Source organism: Perognathus longimembris, chromosome 1, assembly GCF_023159225.1.
Source record: "Perognathus longimembris pacificus isolate PPM17 chromosome 1, ASM2315922v1, whole genome shotgun sequence".
NCBI classification, from domain to species: Eukaryota; Metazoa; Chordata; class Mammalia; order Rodentia; family Heteromyidae; genus Perognathus; species Perognathus longimembris.
Genome location: NC_063161.1, coordinates 100,890,316 through 100,911,914, shown reverse-complemented (window position 1 = coordinate 100,911,914; position 21,599 = coordinate 100,890,316). Strand labels below are relative to the sequence as shown.

The 21,599-nt window shown below is 32.8% G+C and overlaps 1 protein-coding gene across 11 annotated transcripts in view; it reads left to right on the top strand.

Moving 5' to 3' along the window:
* The window catches only part of Rfx3 (regulatory factor X3), a 242,910-nt gene that overhangs the window by 161,614 nt on the left and 59,697 nt on the right, over nucleotides 1-21,599 (top strand). For 10 of the 11 annotated variants that reach the window (XR_007211313.1, XM_048344023.1, XM_048345482.1 and 7 more), the window contains 3 exons: nucleotides 4,009-4,083; nucleotides 12,764-12,945; nucleotides 16,834-16,953. Coding sequence is in view for 10 of the 11 variants with exons in the window: in XM_048344023.1 (XP_048199980.1) it covers nucleotides 4,009-4,083; nucleotides 12,764-12,945; nucleotides 16,834-16,953 (377 nt within the window). In the remaining variant the exon portion in view is untranslated. The remainder of the gene's footprint in view (nucleotides 1-4,008; nucleotides 4,084-12,763; nucleotides 12,946-16,833; nucleotides 16,954-21,599) is intronic. The other variant, XM_048346027.1, reaches the window with a different exon arrangement.

The following is a 21,599-nucleotide window of genomic DNA, read 5'->3' as shown; positions in this document are numbered from 1 at the left end:
AGAAAAATATTTTTTTGGGGAATAAAACGTATTTGTACAATGAAGCATATAAAAAGGCAAAAGAATATTTTTTAAAAGTTAAAGTATTTTTAAAGTTATCCTAAGAAAAAGAAAAAGATGTAGACAAAGGAGCAATACTCAAAGAGACATCACTGAGGTCTCAAATTATTCTGACTCTCAGGTTGTCAGAGGCCTCTTAATCTGATTATAATACTTTGTATTAGTTGAAATTTCAATAACAAAAATGATCAGTAGTATTTTTAGAATAAAGATCATCTGTCAGATAAATGAATAGAGAAACATTTTAGAACTTGCTCATGTCAGTGTGTTTGATATGTGTATTTAAAATGTTCTAATCACATGGATGATAAAGGCTGTTGTGCTCATTTCAGATAAAAATAAGGTACCCACAAGCCTTCTGTTTCAGATTTTCCACTTTCAGGTCTCTAATTCAAAAATATATTTTTATCACTCTTGCTGCTGCCTTATCAGGCTTTCACCAGAATCCTAAAATATCACCATGGCTTCCAAATTATTTTTCTATCGATACTTTCTCCTACCATATTCTAGATTGATATGTGAAATGCTACCCTATAAGATTACCATACTCAACTCTTTCTAGCCATGGCCCTATATCCTGTTTAATCAAAGATATTCAACAAGAGATTACAATCTGTCCAACAATTTACCTATCCCTAACGGAAATGTTCTTCAGCCACTCTTACTCTTCCTTATTGTGCTATATTATTTTTATTTATTATTTTTTCTCTACCTAAAGTGTTTACTTATCACCTCTACCAAAATGCCAAGTATTGGTCATAAGTTGCCTACCAGAGAAACCATCTATGCTCTGATAACCATACTAACAAGCATGTCTTTCTTCCCCTTCCCTCAATCTAGCAATATTTAATTAATTAATTCTAAGTGCTTTAGTCACTTACACACTATATATTCTTATCTCTACCTTACTGTGTATATATAGTATGTAGCTATCTATATCTATATAGTGTGTGTATATATAAAGTGATTATCTATATGTATATATAGTGTGTAGTGCTATATATCGATATCTATATCTATATGTACGTGTGTGTCTGTCTGTCTATAACTATGCAAACACACATCCTCCCTCTTTTTCCTCTCCCCTTCTTTTTTTGTGGTAGCACTGTGCTTTGAAGTCAGGGTTTAGTGCATCCTTCATAGATGTGCTACCAGTTGAATCACACCTCCAACCAATCACATGACTAGCTGGCAAAGATTTCCTCTCATTCTGTAGACTCTCTCCACTGTGGTAATTGTGAAACAGCACTTGTTGAACAGTCATATACTTCCCTCAAAACCTTAATGACGACCACACATCAATATGCAATTCCAGGGGTTTCAACCAATACCATGTGTGTGTGTTACCCTTCAAACTTGATTCACTTTTGAAGTATGAGCTCTGGATTTAGAGTGTCTGTAAACACTGAGAAGGTTTTGCAGATTTTATTGGTATTATTAAATATATTTTGTTAATATTCACAATTTTAATCATATATTCAAGAGGCCATTTTCCTCTACCTTTTTAACTGTACTTTATGTTATGTGTACTTTTATATGTATAATTATGCATTTACATATATGATTATGTATCCTCTTACTGTATTTTAATATCTTAATTTATGAATTTTTTCTTATAGTCCATATTGTCATATATGACAGTATATATGTATATGTATTACTATATATAATAGTTAAATACTTATGACTTAATAGGTTAAACTAGTTATTAAAAACTGCTAGTGATTCTCTCATGAGATTTGAATTCCTTTCAATTGTTAAAGTGAATATGATAAACACATATTAAATTCCTATGTGCTTCTCAGAATTTTATCATGTAGTTGAAAATAAATTTACTATTTAGCCAAAAGGACAAAGAAGAACCCAAACTATAAAGGCCTAGGCCTTCTAGAAAGTCGCTGTATTATCCGGAGTCTTCCCTTTGACCTACTATTCCCTTGTGCCATTAGTTCTCTGAAACTTTTACTGCCCAGATAGGGCCAATAATATATCTGAATGGAAGGTCCAGTGTTTAGTCTCTAGCACCTAAATAAATAAGATAAACACAAGATTCTGTCAGGAAGGATAGGACCATTTCCTAGAAACCTGGCAATAGACAAGAAACCTAGGATCAGTAGAGTGGTAACTTCAGTAACGTGTGTTTGTCTAAGAAAAAGAATTGCTTAGATTGTCTAAGGAAAGGAAATGCAGGCTTCTCTGAGTTAAAATTGCAGAGCCTGAATCTCTTCCTGTGAGTTACTTAATGACATTGCTGATTACATTTCTCTTTCATTTAAACCCATGAATTCACAGACTGCAGACCATTTTATTTTTTGTGTATTAAACTAAAATCTTACCTGATTTTTGACATTTAAAGTTAAAGAAACTGTAAGTATCTGATAAAATTAAAAATTGGAGCAAATTCTGCTTAGAAATGATTTATGTTCACATGAGTCTTTTCAGCTCTTTTCTGATGTTTTCTCTTCAAAAATAAGCTAGTATTGATTCTCTTCTTAGCAGTTGTAACACCGAAGTTCTCGACTTCTGTTTTTTAACTTTTTCATAAAGTGTTTGCTTGCTCATTACATTTCTCATTCCAAAATATACATCTTTGCTCACTTATGCAGCATCACTTTCTTCAGTTCATTTAAACTGCACTTACCATCTCTTCGGTTTTATAGGCAAGTTTACCTATATTTGTGTTCAGAATAATTTGTACTATACATATTTTAAGAATTTTAAAATAATTTCTTAATCTAATTTTTGTAATGATGTATTTTATTAATTTGAGGAATTGTTAAAATATTCATAAATTTGGAAAATACATAAAGTAAAGTCTTGGCTTTTAGTTATCAAGTTGTTTAGGAAACAATTAGATTTAATATTGCTGCAGTTAATGCTGAATGTTCTGTATGTAGTGTTCTACCTTAATAGAGCTACAAACCAGATAGAAAATTTAAAAGACTGCTATGCATATTAATCATCATCTATCATTTCTCTTTGCAAGGAGGCAGTATGTTAACGATTCCAGGCATTATCAATTTTAATAGCCAAAGTAAACTCTAAGAAATAAAATTAGGCTTGCAAACTACTTATTTCTTAAATTTCATTATATGATTTCTTTTAAGTAATTAATATTTTAACATATTCCAATGACAGGGTATTCGGTGCATTTTTGTTTAATAGAATATGTATTTCCAGAAGCTGAAAGTTTCACATTTTTAAATCTGAGTTTATCAGGAGTATATCACATGTAGTATGCTGAGAGTACATAGAATAAAATTATTTCTGTAGTTGCCCCTTTTCTTTCTTGGCTCTAATTATTTTCTCTTCTACATTCATTTCTGCTATCATTTCTAATGTTTCTGCCTCATCACCACCTCCTCAAATACAATGTAAGGGCCATAGTTCTGTGTGAATGTTCATCGAAATAATTCCCCCTTTCCAAATTTTTATACACTATTAAGTGAGAATGGGTAGATTTAGTAGCACTTATCCACCAGGAAAGCATTTTGTACATTTGATTAAAATAATATAGCATTTTGAACTCAGAATCTACTTTGTGATTTTTTTGCATGACAGAATAAAGCACATATCAAATACTCTTTAGATGGGATACTATTTAGAGTGTGGTTCCCATACCACATCTTGAACTATTAAAAAAATTTTTTCTTAGAAACTTAGAAAAGTCCACAAGGGTTCCTGTTCCTCAGATCTTCATACTGATTATAATTATACAGTGTTCAAAAGGTTTACTCATGTGATTGGGCTTTTGATTAATGTACATATTTTTATTTTATTCTTGGGATGGGAGGGAAGGGTGAAAACACATTTAGTGATAGAGATATTCATTAGCCACCATTGAAGAAGAAATTGAACTTTAAAGAATCTATCAAAAATTCTCTGGTGAGCCTTTTATTACTATCTTGTCTTGAGCCCTTTTTTTTTTTTAATGACATCTATTATCAGATTGAAATGGCGATTGAGACGCTGCAAAAGTCTGACGGTCTGTCCACTCACAGAAGCTCTCTTCTCAACAGCCATGTAAGTTGCCTCTTCTTCATGTAAACTAATCTCTTGCTTGTTCTGCATGTGTTGCTTGCTTCTAAATGCTTGTTTTATTTATCTTATTTATTTTGCTTCTTAACCTTTCTTTCTCAGCACCCTATAATCTCTGAATCACTTAATGGCTATTTTATGGAATATCTCATAATAGAGACCTCAGGATACTGCTTTACTAGGTTTTTATACTGTTTGGATATGGATACCACAACACTTTTAAAATAAATGAAAGACTGCCATTTATTTGTAAAAAAAAAAAAAAGAAAGAAAGAAAGAAAGAAAGAAAAGGCAATCAGTCTTGATTATAAATATTTAATGTTTTCTGGTTAGGCATTTATTTGCTATGAAGCAAAAAATTGTAACCCACATCTATATATCTGAGACAAAAAAATAGCCATATCTGCTGTGTGATTAGTTATGTTCTTTAAATGGATGCGTGATTACCAATGCCAAATCCAGTGCTAAGCTGTTTGAAAATGATTTCTTTACTGGTTTGACTATATAAGATGGACTGGAAAAATCATACAGAAAAATTCAGGTCCTAAAAACTGAAGAAAAAATGAGGCAGTAGACAAACCATAATTTGCTAATTACTGGGGTAGACAGAATTGCTATTCCTAACTTTAAGGTGCTCACTCTCACCAGATGCACCATCACCCTGACACTGGTAAGTGTATTAAGGAGGACAACCGTTTTATGAAAATTACAGTCTTCACTGTCAACTGTTCAAATTATGGGAAAACAATGAACGTGATGATCAAACTTAACTTTGTTACAATGATTTCTGAGGATGGAAAAAGAAAGAGTGAACAGACTCATGACTTACATCTCGTTTGGATAAATCAGTGACATTTTTGGAAGAATTAGATTTCCTTTCCAATTGACCACTCCTAAATTTAGGGATAAAATGACTGTGCTTTCTTAATTTTTTTTCCATATTTTGATACCAAACAGTTAAAATCAAAATAAAGTTTTGTTACCTCATTTAGTTAACGTTTTATTTATAAAACGTTATAGAAAATGTTTTAGTATGTATATTAAATATTTGAACTTTGAAATAGGTAAATATTTTATATTATAAAATATTACTACCCTACCCACTTATGTTCTGACACAATTGTTTTTAGATAGAGTATTTTCTTTCTTTTGAAAAGGAAAGTTTCCTGACCACCCCCAAAAAATTAGCATACTTGGAGAATGCCTATAATTTTGATGAAAATTATGCATATGAATTTTTAAATAATGCCATAATTTGGGTCCTTTTCATGAAAAAATCCAAAAAAATACTTTTTTTTTTTTTTGCCAGTCCTGGGCCTTGAGCTCAGAGCCTGAGCACTGTCCCTGGCTTCTTTTTGCTCAAGGCTAGCATTCTACCACTTGCCACAGCACCACTTCCAGCTTTTTTCTATATATGTGGTGCTGAGGAATCGAACCCAGGGCTTCATGTACAGAAGGCGAGCACTGTACACTAGGCCATATTCCCAGCTCCCAAAAAATACATTTCTAAAATTTTACTTTGAGTATATCATGCTTTTACTTATTTCCTAAGTATACCCCAGCTGTATTGGCACGATTCTGTGGCTGTGTTAAAGGCTGAATGTGTATTGGTAGGCCATATGTGAGGAATAGGCGAGGAGCAACTGATGTTTGTGTTTGAAAGTCCAAAGTGAGGAATGGGCAGGAACATAGGAAAAAAGTTGAAGTTTCCTATAACCTTGTACAACTTTCAGACTTGTAAGTTTTATTTGATAACTTAATTCACACTTTGACATACATCAAAAATAATAAAATATGTAATATTTAATTTTAGTTTCAACTCACCTTTATTAGTATTTTCACGATTTTTATTTATTTGTGAATTTGTTTCATTGTTTTAAAATATATTAAAGTTTTAAAAAATAACTTTTCTAAAATTTATGAACTAATATTTAATGTAAATAATCACACTGACTAAGCTGTGTAAACATCAGACAACTTTGTATTATCTCATGTCTTTATGATGTTATTAAGTGGTCTAGAAAACCTTCCATGCTGTAAAAAATGTCCAAGGGGGTGTCAGTATGTACACAAAGAGTGGGCATAAATATAGCTAGTGCCATGAGAGTCTTTGTGTGTTCTCCTGGGTCATTTTTCTGGAGAAGTAGTGTCTTTAAAAATCCAAATGATTCTATAGACTACTGTAAACTGTGAAGACGTATCAGTTGAGCAACCAGTGAGCTTAGTTTCTTCTTGACCACAGAGAACAATTCTGTTGTCTTTCTATTCTTGGGTAGTTAAAAATGTCCCCAATTTTTGTTACATTTATCCAAACAACTTGAATAAATTTCATATTGCAAGCCTTCTAGAACATTGAATAAAATACCTTTAAAGGTATTTTATATTCCATTAACTTGATGATTTTCTTTTTTATATACATTTGTCAGTAGCAAGATGGGTTTTTAAAGTACAAGTACTATTGTTATTATTTTATTTTATTTTATTTAGTGTTTTCAGTGATAGTGAAGATTGCACCAGAGTCTTGAGCTTGCTAAGCAAGTACTCCAATATAGGACCGTATCAAATCTTTTTTTTTTTTTTTTTTGTATTTTGACATTGCAGCAAGGTCTTGCTATGATTTTCTGGGATTTCTGCCTCTACCTCTAGGGTGCTGTGTTTATAGGCATGTACCCACACTTCTGGATGCTTGTTAATACTTTACATGTCAGTAAAATATGCTAGCTACCTTTATATACTATTTTACTATAGCATAATTAAACTACTGTGGTAGTATAATGTTTATAGAAAAATAATTCTATATACTATAGAATTAATTAAGGTTTGTGAGATTCGTGTGGGCATAAATTTGATTTTATGATTCCCTGATTTATTAGTTTCTATAAAAAATAAATTTCATAACTAAAAAATGGAAATTGTCTGTTATAGTTGTTCTACATTTACTAGGATGTTCTTTTTTCTTTTCTTGCCAGTCCTGGGGCTTTGTGTGCTCAAGGCTATATAGCTCTACCACTTGAGCCACAGCACCATTTCTGGTTTTTGTTGTTGTTGTTTGTTTTTTCCCCCGAGTAGTTTATTGGAGATAAGAGTCTCGCAGACCTTCCTGCCCAGACTGACTTCAAACCATAATCCTCCTATCTCAGCCTCCTGAGTAGCTAGGATTACAGGTGTGAGACACTGGTGCCCAACTATATTTACTATTTTTTTGAAGAGGGGTCTTAATCATGACTTTCAAGCAAAAAGGTCCTTTCTCATGAGACATGGAATAGAAAAGATTTTCTTTTCTCTTTATGCATTTGAGTTTTAGCATAGTTTAGGAAAGTTTTTTAAATTTTATTTTTATCTTTAATTGTACAAAGGAGTTATCATTTAACAAAGCAGTATATGAATACTGTGAATCTTGATCATTTTTACCTCTGTCATCATTCTCCCCCATCCCTCCCAAATCCAATAACTAAGCCTTCATAGTAGAATCTGGCTTGATTGCTTTGCTTTTCTCCTTTCCACGTTAGATGATGGGTAGATGTTAAATTTTGTATCCCATTATCAGCATATTCTTAATAGTATTTTGTACTGCTAATCTATTTTAGTATAGTATGCTTTTACCACATAGAATTAAATACACATAAAACTTATATATATTATATGTATAGCTCGACATAATTATACACATCATGTTTCATTCTATTAGTATTATTGAAATGATAGCAATTATGGCAGCACAGGCATCTCATGATCCATGAGTAAATAGGAGACTGAGGATTTTTAAACTTTCCCTACCAATGTAGCCCTAGTGCCTTGAGCAGTGGTGGAACATTGTATAGTCTCACTAAACATTTGCTAAATGAACCAAGGTTAGAAACAATAGAGTGGAACAGACCTTATCTTACCTTTGGTGTTCAAAGATACCTTTGCTTGCCATGCGTGAAGATTGATACATACATGGTACGGTTTTCATATATTCTTCTTATAGGTGTATATGTCTGCATTGTTTTGGTAAAAGGGTATTTTTCCTGGTATACTAATCAAATAAAGAACTTATGGTCACTCTATCTGATTTCTCTACATGTACTTTCAAGTTAAGAATAGATAACTTTTTATGCTCCTAACAATTTACCCTATTAAAATGTCATAGCCAAATGTAACATCATTCATCCTTGGCTATTTAGAATGGTAATTTTGTTTTTCTTTACAAAACCATATCAGTACAATAATTTTTACTTCAATATTTTGTTCTAGTTTTTGTATGTGAAATTCTACCAATAAATGACGTAGTATGCCTGTCAGAATAGAATATCAAATTTTCTTTGTTGTAGACAAGTTTATTTTATATTTCTTATTTGAAGTTAATAGAATTAGCATTCAAATAATAGAATTAGCATTTAATTGTTAATTAGCACTACATAGTTATCTATCCAGTTTGAGGTATTTAAAATTATAGATTTGAAACCACAAATGTTGTTAGTTACTTTTCCCTAGCATTCACAAAACATTGTTAAGATTGTCTATTTTTAAAATTCTACTTAAGGTATATACAAAGCCCTATGGATTTATTTTATACTTTTTTTAAATAGTCCAAACAATTGCTCTGTGCTTATTTTTTTCTAGTTTGAACTATTTAAATATATTCAGCTCAATACAAAGCTGTTTTCATTTGTTCTACTTTGACTTTACTATATTATAAATGTTATTATGGAAATAAGATCTGTCAAAATCCATATTGTCAGTATGCCAATAAATAATAATTTATCTGAGAAAATATGGTAAATGTTACATTTAGGTATTAATTGGGCAATGCAAAATTTATTTAATTTCATTTGTCAATTATTATTTCCCTCTAGAATAATATAAGAACTGTTCATCTGCTTTAATCTACTGATTAATATAGATTGGACGCAGAGGTTTAAAAATGCAATTATCTTGGATTCTGCCCTTAGATAAAGTATTTTAATTCATTAGTGGAATAATCGGGTTTGAAAGATAAAGGTTAAAACTTCCTATGACATTTCTTAAACTTTTTTTTTTTTTTTTTTTTGTCCAGTGCTGGGGCTTGGACTCATGGCCTGAGCACTGTCCCTGGGTTCTTTTTGCTCAAGGCTAGCACTCTGCCACTTGAGCCACAGCGCCACTTCTGGCCATTTTCTGTATATGTGGTGCTGGGGAATCGAACCCAGGGCCTCATGTATATGAGGCAGGCACTCTTGCCACTAGGCCATAGCCCCAGCCCCTCATAAACTTTTAAAATCATAAACATATGCATTTTACAAGAGATTTTATAAAGAAGTCAGAAAAATAGTAGTAGGTTTATACGAAGTTACTGAATGTTAGGACTGTTGGATTCTAATGTGTTTATCTGTTCTGGTAAAGACAAAACCTCAGAAAACAGTATACCTTAAAACAGTTTTAACTTCCTTTCCATATTTTAAGCTAATCCTTAGATTACACTGGTGGCTCACTCCTATAATCCTAGCTATTTGGGAGACTGAGATCTGAGGATGGCGGTTCCAAGACAGCCCATGCAGGGAAGTCTGTGAAATTCTTATCTCCAGTTAACTGCCAGAAAACTGGAGGTGGGCTGTGGCTCTAAGTGTTAAGAGTGTTAACCTTGAGTGAGATAGTGCAGGGATAGCACCCAGGCCCAGAGTTCAAACTCCATGACTGATTATTAAAGAAAAAAAGTTACATTTTAGACTCAATGTCTAATTTGTACTTTCACAGCTGTTTTGAAACCTGAAAGTTAAATACCAGTGTATAAAGTACCAATTATAAATCCTCAGCCTTATCTCCAAGTATTAACTGATAGTTTTGAAATCATTCACTGCTTATACAGTGAGTTTCTAGGAAAAACTACCCTAGGTATTGTGCTTGGCAAGTTTCCTAGCCAACTGGGACCTACACTACTACAAAAAAGCTACCTCTGTCTTTTCAGCACTCTTACCTCCCTTGATCTCTTGCTTGTTCCTTCCAAGTGCCCTCCAGGCTCCTGGCAAGGAATAAAGTTCTTCCCCTGCAAGCACAGAATAGAGAACAAAATGTACTTTGCTGCCATCAGTTGTCACCACAATACCCATTTGTGTCGAACTTCGTTTCACATTAAAATTACTTATATTAATCTACTTTTCTTATTTTTATACATTTACTTACAAAGTTCATTTATAAAATTGGCAAAATGCCATTTCTAAACAGTGCCCTTTTATGATGTGCTATATAGATATATGATATCTCTTCAATAGCTATAAGAATAATATTGGTTTTTTTAATCATGTCTTTTCCTTAGTAATTCTATCTTTGATAGTGTATATTATTTTGTGAAGCTATATAGGGTTATGTGTGTATGAAAGTATCTTTATATTTTAAAATATGCCTAGAATTTATTACTAACTTTATTAAATTGAAAAATATTACAAAAATATCCATATTATATATTATCTATTACTACCTTTATTGAAAATATTGCAAGCTTTGTGTGTTTGCCTTTTTTAGGGCTTTTTAAAAATTAATACTTCATAAGTCTTGATATCAGGGAAAAAATTCCTTTTTATAACATTTTAAGAATGCCAGTAGAAGTTAGTTGCCTTTGCTCTATCTACACAAAACTATAGCTGACACATATCAATGCAATTTGGTTCACGCGAGCATCAATGCTCTAAAACACGAAAGAGACAGGAGGGCACTGTTCCAGGCACAGTACTGATTCCAACCTTAGCAACTGAACATCCTAATTCATTTACATCTTTACATTCATTTACATCTTTACATTAAGCAAATATATAGCCAGTCTTTTCTGTGTGCCACTTAATAAACTCAGAAGTCATACCTGACTCTCTTTATGGTTTCTGACAGTAGGCTATAATGAAAACATAGGAAAATTAGCAAAAACATGAAAGTTTATATAATCTTTTTAGAGCTTTATGGTAAATTACTGTCTATACTATAGAGCTAATCCATGTGTTATCATGTATATGTTTATTTGGGAGTGGTTGGCTCATACCTGTACTTCTTGCAACTTAGGAGCCTGAGATCTAAGGATTGTGGTTCAAAGCCAGCCCAAGCGGGCAGGAAAGTCCGAGAGACTAGTCTCAAATTAACTGCCAAAAAAATCAGGAAGTAAAGCTATGCCTTCCTTAAAATGTGTATGGCTTTACCATAAAATGTGTATATTCATATGGATATATGTTCCTTAGAAGAAGACATCCTGAACAGATACTAATTTCATTTTTATAAAGGTTCTGCCCTTAGTAGCCATATTTTCTAAGCCAACTATTTCAACATAAAATGTTTCTGGAAAATTTATTGTCAAAGTTTAAAACAATGCTGGAAACCATATTAAAAATTCTGGAGGTTTATAGCCAAGATCACAAATCTTAAAATATACAAACAAGATTAAAATGTGCTTTAATTTTTATCATCATTTCTAGTACTTTGCTCTAAATTCCCCAAGGGAAAATGGGGTCCCATTCATCTTGGTATCACTAGACTCCTAGCACATTGCCTGGCTCATAATTGGTACTCTATGAATGTACACTTTTACTTCTATACCTTATGTTTATGTACATTTTATTTAAATACTTCTTATTACACCTCTTATGGGATTTTTGTTGAGACAAGGAGTGTGAAAACGTCCGCGGTTTTATAGAACTATCAGACATCTAACTAAGAAACATTTAGGAACTATTTATTTTTAAAACTGTTGGTCTCCTGATTAGGAAACAGGAGTTGGAAACCAGATTTAGGAGTTAAGGCTCTATATAACCTTAAGAAAATCATTTCAGTATATACTAAGTCTCCTTTTGTACATGATAAAGGGACAAATGCTCAGGGTAGAATTCAATAATATATACCCAGACTAGATTTTCTAAAACTGTCTTGCACATTATGAGTTTAAAGATTGTCTTTCAGAAGTTACCAGACAACATAGAAATGTTAAAGGTGAACTCTAAACTAATAAAACACTGCCTTACTAAATACCATGGTAGTGCATATTCCAAAATTTTGACAAAGCACAGTTGTGATGTAGAAATTTTCAAATGGTTATAAAAATGTTCCTATTTACCACATATAAATTATTTTTAAGTGTCTAGTGATTGTCTTTCCTTCTGGGGAAGGAATGATTGATTTTTTTTCATACATGCAAATTTGTCCCGGTAGTCAATATTATTATATTATCTAGTGTTAATTTGAGGTAAGCAAATTATAATTTTGCCAAAATGAATAAAACCTTAATATAAAACTTCATATAAGAAAGCCTATTATGTATTAGAATTGAACAATCTAAAAGACACACTTGGTGCAGCACTTAAAGTTTGCTAGCATGCTTTTTCTGTTACAGTAATGTTACATTTGTGACCAGTTAATGCAATTATTTATACACCCTGAAGAAATATTTGTCTCTAAATTGTAATTAATACATAGAAAATCATTATGTCTCTACAGGTGCTTGAATATTTGAAGAAACGCTATCATTTTCTAAGATCATAGCTAATGTTCAACTATATACAGTGTTTCTGAGTTTTCACAGCCAGATTACATAGGCCTCTTAATTACAGCAATTTATCATATGATGTAGTGAAAAACTTCTACATCTTTCTGTGTCTTTACTTATAGAATCTTTTAGAAATTTTGCAAGTAAAATGATTTCTCTGTGTTTACTCTGTCTTATTTCCACTAGCTCCAATGGCTGTTGGACAATTACGAGACAGCAGAAGGAGTGAGCCTTCCCAGAAGTACCCTATACAACCACTACCTTCGACACTGTCAGGAACACAAACTGGACCCAGTCAATGCTGCCTCTTTTGGGAAACTAATAAGGTCGATTTTTATGGGGCTTCGAACCAGGAGATTGGGTACCAGGTGAGTATTGGGTCTTAGGATCATAAGCTTTCCTTTTCAAGTAAAAGCAGTTAAATATATTATTTATACAGAAGCAGTTGATTATAGATAATATATATTGTAGATATATAGAGTGAACTCAGTTTATAAAAATCCATATGAAAAGTCATTATTCAGTGAATATTGCCAAACTAGGATGATGTACTGTCCTAAGTATTAACTCACAGATTTTGGTAGAAGAACTGATTCTCAGACTATAGCTGTTAGCAGAACAACTTGCTAATGAACGACTTACATATTTAAATATTAATATATATTACTTATATATTAACATATATCACTGCAGTCTCTCTTCAAAGATAACCATAGTCAGTATGATAAAGTTATATTGATTGCTAAACCATCTCCAGATATGGGAAAAAAAAAAACTTTATTTGAATGGACTAAGCAACTGGAGCAGACCAATTAAAAGCCATTTAGTTACTTGCTAAATATTGATATTTTAAGTCCTTGGTAATCATTTGGTCCTATTTTACCTCGTTCTAGCCTTTTTAAAATCTGTTCATTTTTTTCTGCTCCTGATTTTGAAACCATACAAACATTAGAATAAAAATATTACATAGTTTCATTGCCTAGTAATAAACATTGTGAAGTAAGACCTACCAGTTTCTCTGTTTTTCATCCTTTGAAATAGTGTTTTTACTTTTCAAAATATGAGGAAAACAGAGCTGTGGATCTTAAGCTTTGTATCTCCATACTTTTTATAAATTGAAAAATTATTTCAGCATTTATATGCATCAAGATAGTATGTATTTGACTTTGAATATTTCTAAAATTGATATTAGAAAGTATTAGAGATGACACACTACATAAAGAAGATATCTTTAGTCATATACCATAACTTCAAATTATTGTAGTAAAATATTTTTAATCTTAGTAAAAACTAACAGTGCCCTACTAGTTAACTTCCTTATACATTTAGAATGAAAAGGGGAATGAATAGTGCCAGGGAGAAGATTCGTAACTCATGCCAAGTTTTATGTCTAAGATCCCTGTAACAAAAAAACAGATTGAGAAGAGAGAAGCTATTTATTTGGTGTTTTACATGACGGATTTTTCAGAGCTAAAACCCCACAAGGAAACATAACTGAAAACAAAGAGTTATGATCTAAAATTTGTAAGGAAGATGGTAGGATGACTCTGTAAGGCCCTTATTCTAGATTCTTTTCTTTATCTCCAGAGATAAAGACAGTGTAAGAAAGACCCCTTTGATACAGGTCTGATCACCTGTTTTCAAGGAATGACAAGCTTGGTTTTACAGCCAGCCTACTTTAGCAGGGAAAGGAAAAGGGAATTTTTTTCTATTTTCTCTGTCCTGATTCTGCTGTTTCCTCAAATGTGAAGGTGCCATGTTTTGGGGTCCTGAACCTGAATCCTAGGTCCATTTTATGAGACATAAATTCTTTATATGTTCTAATTGTAAACTTATTTCTCTTGCATTTAAGCATATGTATACCCTTCAGATTGCTGGAGGCTCAAATCTTTCATAAATGTATTTTCTTCCATCTATACTTCAAAGATAGTATATTTTAAATTGCAGAGTGTGATTGTCTATTCAGACTAAAACAACTTGCTTTCATTCCTCTGAAAAAAAAGCTTTTTGTTTCTCTAGTATTTTTTTTCTCTTCCAAACTAGGAAAATCATTATTTGGGGACCTAACCTGCTATCTCCTAGCTGATGGCTCAGTAGTTATATGTGTGGTGCCAATATTTTGAAACTCTGGGCTTTATTCAACATTCTAGTAGCTGTATTGTTGTGCTGCTTTTGTTACTGGAAAAGAATTCAATGAATCCTATTTTGAGACTCCATTCAATCCTTGAAACACATCTGTTAAATAGAAAGGGACGAAATTGGGGTTGTTTGGGTTTGTGAATGAGTAGAATCCATATTCTGTAAGTACATTTTACAATATTACAGCTTTTGCTCTCTCATGCCCTCCCCAACAATTATATCTCCTGTTCCTTTAAAATTTGTATGTAGTATTTGCAACTGAGTTGGAAAGCAAAGCCTAGAAGAATAAGGGGAAAATAAATACTATGGTTGAACTTAAATAAGTGATATGTTTGAAAGATACAAGAACTGTACTGGACAAAAACTGGAGGTGAAAGGGGTGAAGTCTTAGAGATTTTTCTAGCCCAGATAATTACTATCCAGTTTCTATCCTAATACAAAGAACACAAGGAAATCAGTAAAAATTGTGAGGTACACTAAATAAAATTTTTAATGAACTTTATGTAAAAATATTATCCGTCATTTAAATTAGTAGGTGAAATTATTCACTCACTAATATCTTTTCACCTACACCATATCTTTTCAAAGGTTTGGACTTAAATAAGCAAACAGTAATTTTTTTAAATCACTGTATTTGTAAGCCAAGGCAAATCAGACTTTTTTTTTTCATTTTAATTTTGTTGTCAAGGTGATGTTCAGAGGGGTTATGGTTGCATACATAAAGTAGTAAGTACTTTTGATTTGATCCCATTGCCAAATTTGAGCAAAGATAACTATGAATAATCTTCTCTCCCCAAGTGCTTACCAATAGAGCATAAATTACTACTCCCACCTAAACCAAAATGATATTTTTGTAGGGAACTGAAAAGAAACCCATCTATTTGGGAGTCTTACAGAGAAAACAGCAGGGATTTTTTGTGTGCTTTTTTCCCCATTATTAACACCTCTCACTTCCTATCACTAGCTCTGCTTCATGCCATCCTTAACATTTTTAAGAAAGAACACTACAAATTGTGTTTATGGTGTTTTTTTTTCTCTGTTTTCCACTGGATTTTGAGGACTACATCTATCTCTCCAAGTGGAAGACCTTACTTTATAGACATTAGGTTTTTATTTCTGTCTGAATTTGCTGAAAGCCTGTAGGCATTGAAATGCCTGCCTATCTTAAACTAACCATTTTGTTAATATACTATGACTTTAATATGTCCTGAAATGTATAGAAGTTCATCTAATTGTTAATTTTAGAAAGAAAACTGTTTTAGTTTTATAAAAAAAAATCCACTGTACCCTTGCCAATTCTTTTTGTAAATGAAAGAAAAAAATGCAGAGTACTAATGTCTTGAATATATATAGATTTGAAAACCTATTTTCTCCTTGCAAGAATTTACATATTTTAAAATGTTATTTTTACAAGAATATGCAAGTCCCATTCAGAACAAAACTTGTCATTTTTAATAAACAATGTGGTCATGAACACAAAGTTTGTGGCATTTTTTATTGCAGATGGGAATTTGCTACTTCCACAGAGAAATTTCCTCTGTTGTGGTATATCTTGTTCAGCCTCCAAAACTGACATAAATCAATAAAAACAGATTAATAAAATGTGTCTTTCAAAATCAATAAACATCTTTTCCTGTTTTAGGTTTCAAAAGATGAAATGTTAGACTTCACCACACTATTTTGTGACAATGAAGTTATCTTATTTCATCATCTCTAAATTGAAGAAAAAATTGACAACCTTATTTGGGACAACAGAATTAAGAGTTTTGTTCTGTATAGCTACATTACAACGGATTCATGTAGAGTGTAACCCTGTGACTATCAATATATTGTTGTTGGCCATAACCTTTTCTCCACTATTACCCCTTCAAAACTGTTTACAGTGAAAGCTTATAAAGAAATGTTAAGGCCTTCAGCTGATTGATTCAGAAAATCATTTTGCTTCTCTAAAAGTTATCACTATAAAAAACTAGAAGGGTAACCAGAAGAGATAAACCAAAAGTACTGCTTTTTACCTTAATTTTGTGGTGTGAAGGTAAAGAGCATCTCATGTGGTTAGTATTGGTTTAACTAACTTTTTTGTGTTTCCAATGATCATTTTATGTTCTTTTATGAAGAGGAAATTCCAAGTACCATTACTATGGGATTCGTGTGAAGCCAGATTCTCCCCTTAATCGTCTACAAGAAGATATGCAGTATATGGCTATGAGACAACAGCCCATGCAACAGAAGCAAAGGTAGACTCTGCTGTTATTATTGCTATGACAAAGATAAATATTTCTTAATTGCTTAGGTCTCCCTTCTAAACAAATGGGAGGCCTAAGTGTGCAAGAACAGTGGACTCTTGGCATGTTTCACTAACTGTGGATAATTCTTCAGTCTGATTTAAAGTTTCAGTGATACGATTTTCCAAGTTTCAGGAAACCACTCTTCTTCCCATGTGGCTCTTTAAAAGGGTGGTATCCTAAACATTCCCACAAGGAAATGAAACACAAAACATAAGGAGCAAGTTCAAGCAAATATCACCTGAAGAAAATGTTTCTGTATTCATCAACTTCTGACTTGCTTTACTTTTTTCTTTCTTTCTTTCTTTGGGTTGGTCATGGGACTTGAACTCAAGGCCTGAGTACTGTCCCTGAGCTCTCTTGCTCAAAGCTAGCACTCTACCAATTTGAGCCTCAGCTCCACTTTCAGTTTTCTGGTGGTTAATTGGAAATAAGTCTCATGGACTTTCCCGTCTGGGCTGACTTCAAACTGCAATCCTCAAACCTCAGTTTCCTGAGTAGCTAGGATTATAGGCGTGAGCCACTGGCACCTGGCTTCTTACTTGCTTTTCTGTACATTATTCAACTCATACTTTTTGAAGTATGAATTCATGCAGAATGCTTGGGAGTTTATATTTTCTTAGATTTCTTTAGATTTTAACTTCTACAAACATAGATTTGCAGATATTAGAGTTCTAGAAGATCTCATACATTTACAAATGCATGGATGGATGGATGGATGTGGATGGAAGGATGGATGTGGATGGAAGGATAGATGAAAGGATGGATATTTGGAAAATATCTCTATCTAGTCTGGCTCTACAACTCTATGAGAATCAAAGCATCGATAGTCTATTTAATGAATCTCAGATGATTCCAGATATATTAAATGGTTAGTAAATGTCTATAACATGTTTGGATAGCCAAGTCCCATATGACTTATGGCACAAAATTTAAAGGAGATAATTTTTTTTTACCAGTAGAACTAAAAAAAATGACCTGAAGTTCTAATTTTTCTCTTCAATTTGTATGTATGAAATTAGAAAAGAGGCCTCTGCCTTGTTCTTAAATCACTGAACTGGAATGGTTAGTTGTATTTTCCAGATCTTTACAGCCATACTAATTGAGTCAAGAGCATTAGCTCTGAGAAGGTGGTGCAGAAAGATTATGTCACACATCATTTCTTCATCTGTTTAATGGAAGATGCAGTTGAAATTGTAGTCTTCAACAAATATTGAGAGATTTAATTATACACGGTTACTATTTTTATATACTTTTACATTATACTGAGCTATTTAATATAAGGACTGTCATTTAAATATATAATAAAGTGGTGGAAGAAATTTCTACTTATCTACAAATCTAATTTTCAGCAACATCACCATATGGAACATAGCCATGAAGACTGCAAATAATTGGAAAGAGCTTCTAATTCAAACGTAAATGTTATAGAACCGCATTTTTACATACTTGAGAAGATGAATCCCTCCTCAAACTATTTACCAAAAGGGAAGGAGCAGATTAGAGTCCACCTTGTAGACAGCAATCAGCAGATGACATTTAGAAATACAAGTAAAAACAGTAATCTAATTTAAATTTGGGTCATTTAGTACATCACTAAATATCTATGGACAAATGGGCCTAGAGAGTTCAGTAGTCCTTTTGAGTATAACTCTTGTGATTAGAAATGTTGTCTGGCACAATATAATAACTATTTTGCTTATTAAAGTCATTATGGATAATCAAGAAGAGAAAGTATATGTGGTTTTTAAAATGTCTTCTGTTGAAAATGTATGGAAAAATTATACTTAATTGAGATAATCTTCAGTTTAAAAGAAAATCTCCCTTGAACTAATTTACCTTCCCTAATTGAGCAACTTATAAATTAGGTATAAAAAGAGGGAATCGGTAATTTTCAGCTCTACGATATAAGTAAAATTGTTTGCCACAGTTTATTTTTAATATTTAAAGCATTTTACAGAAAACATTGGGACATGTGTTTTGTTGTTCTTATAAACCCTGTTGTAGCAAAAGTGGTAGAATAAAGTCAGTTGCTTTCAACAATGTGTTTGACTGTGTGTAATCTCAACAGTCATTCTGAATATATTAAAATATATTTGTGGTTTCTTCAATAAATATGTATAGCTGTTCAACACAATATATATATATCACATCTAAATGAGATCACAAGTTCATCAAATGTTACAACTTCTTAATAAGAAGATGCAAGTTTTTAAAGTAGAGATAAATTATCCATTACCATATAGCAATTTGGAGAGGAACACAATGTTCTTGTCTTTATTATTGTGAAACTTTTATCCTCCAAAAGTAAGACCCAACATTAAGAGGTGCGTATGAGGGGCTGGGGATATAGCCTAGTGGCAAGAGTGCCTGCCTCGGATACACGAGGCCCTAGGTTCGATTCCCCAGCACCACATATACAGAAAACGGCCAGAAGCGGCGCTGTGGCTCAAGTGGCAGAGTGCTAGCCTTGAGCGGGAAGAAGCCAGGGACAGTGCTCAGGCCCTGAGTCCAAGGCCCAGGACTGGCAAAAAAAAAAAAAAAAAGAGGTGCGTATGAAACTCATTTTCATGGGCAATTAAATGTTGACATGTGACACACTACTTATTTACGTGCTTTATCAACAGAAATTTCATTCATAAACTTAATAATATACAGAGGAACAAACTTTTTGTAGAAAGAATGTATTAAAAAAGACTTTTTGGCCAGCCACTGGTGGCTTGCACCTGTTAATCGCAGCTACTCAGGAGACTGAGGTCTGAGCATCACAGTGTGATGTCAGCCTGAATAGCAAAGTCTTTGAAACTTTTATCGCCAATTAACCATCATAAAGCCAGAAATGGAGCTGTGGCTCAAGTGGTAGAACACTACCCTTGAACAAAAAAGCCTAGGATAGTGCCCAGGCTCTGAGTTCAAGCCTTAGGACAAGCACGAAAACAAACAAAACCCCCTACCTTTTCCTAAGGAGTGAGAGAATATCCAATGCCCTTTATCATTAGAAGAACTTGCTTAATTTGGGGTTCATGGAGCAGTTAATATTGCTCTCTTTAGAAATGGAAGTTAGAGATTAGAGCACAAGCTTTTCTGGTACTTCTATGTGTTGCTTGATTTGACTTTATTGAGCCTCAGTATTACATCTGCAAAATGGAAATTAATAATAGACTACTCGCACATTGTGTCACAAAGTGCAAATGAGAAAACAGTAAGTAAAATGTTATCATTATTATACTATAAAAATTTATAGAAATGCTCTGGTGTTCTGGAAGAGAATGCAGCCTGGAAATTGGTAGAAGTGGCCCCTGTTTACCTATTTCTCTGATGATTTCCAACTTTTGTAATGTTAATAGTTTATCATTACTTTCCTAAACCACTAATTTCCTGGGGTCACGACAGAGCTAGGGGTCTAAACTGGTTAATTGTTCTGAGATATCTGAGGATGACAGGAGTTTTTAGAGAGGTTATCTGGTGACTATCCATTTGGACTTTGGAGATGAATAAAAAAGCTTGGCACTGATTACTAAAGTATCTCATTTTCACTGTGTCACATCTTTAGTCCCTGATGTAATTATTATATTTTTCATTGAAGTCAGGACAATCTTAAAGAATCATTACTCAGCAACTATTGAACTATAGTAATTCAATTTGACATCAAAACAGTCAGTACTTACCCCTCTGATGTCTGTGTTCAACATTACAAATGTTTATCACTAAGCATCTTATATGAAAGATCTTTTTTGGCAATTAGCTTCTTATTTACTGATAAACAAATGACACCTAGTAATTTTACTACATGAAGAGAGCTTATGAAGGTATTTATTTTCCTGAATAAAGCTTCAGGTTTTTTTTTTGTTTGTTTGTTTATATTCTTTGATTTCTTGGTATCAAGTGGTACCATTTTGTCATTTTCCAAATAATGTTATCTCTCTGCTGGAATCTGAGTAATAGAAGGAAGGGCTGGCTGTAAATATGTATATAAATGTGTGTATATATACTTATACACATATACATGTGTATATATATATATACGTTGAAAATATAAATATTCTCAGTAGTTAACTGTATATCACCTGTGGTGAGAGTACTCAATGAAGACATTCTTAAGATAAAAGATGTTGATGTATGCTGCCTCTTTATTGTGTGTGTCAGCCCTTGGGGCTTGAACTCTGGGCATAGCACAAACCTGAGCCTTTTTCTCAAGCCTACCACTTTGAGCCATAGTTCTACTGCTGGCTTTTTGAAGGTTAATTGGAAATAAGTCACTGACTTTCCTGATCAATCTGGCTTCAAACTGAACTCCTCAAATCTCAGCCTCTTGAGTAGCTATGATTACAGTCCTCTTCTACTATCACATTCTTTATTCTTTACCTAGGAGAGCACTGAACAGATTGTTTACTAAACTAAGGGATGAGTACATCATTCATTGTAGCTGTCAACTTCCTCTCCCTTTCTCTACAGCAACAAACACTACTCCATGTCAGTTTAAGTTTTTCATCCTCTCCTTCCCAGATTTTAGGTGTAGAGCTAATGAAGAAACAAGTATTCTTCATATTGAAGAAAAAAAAAAAAAAGGTTGGGAATATGGCCTACTGGCAAGAGTG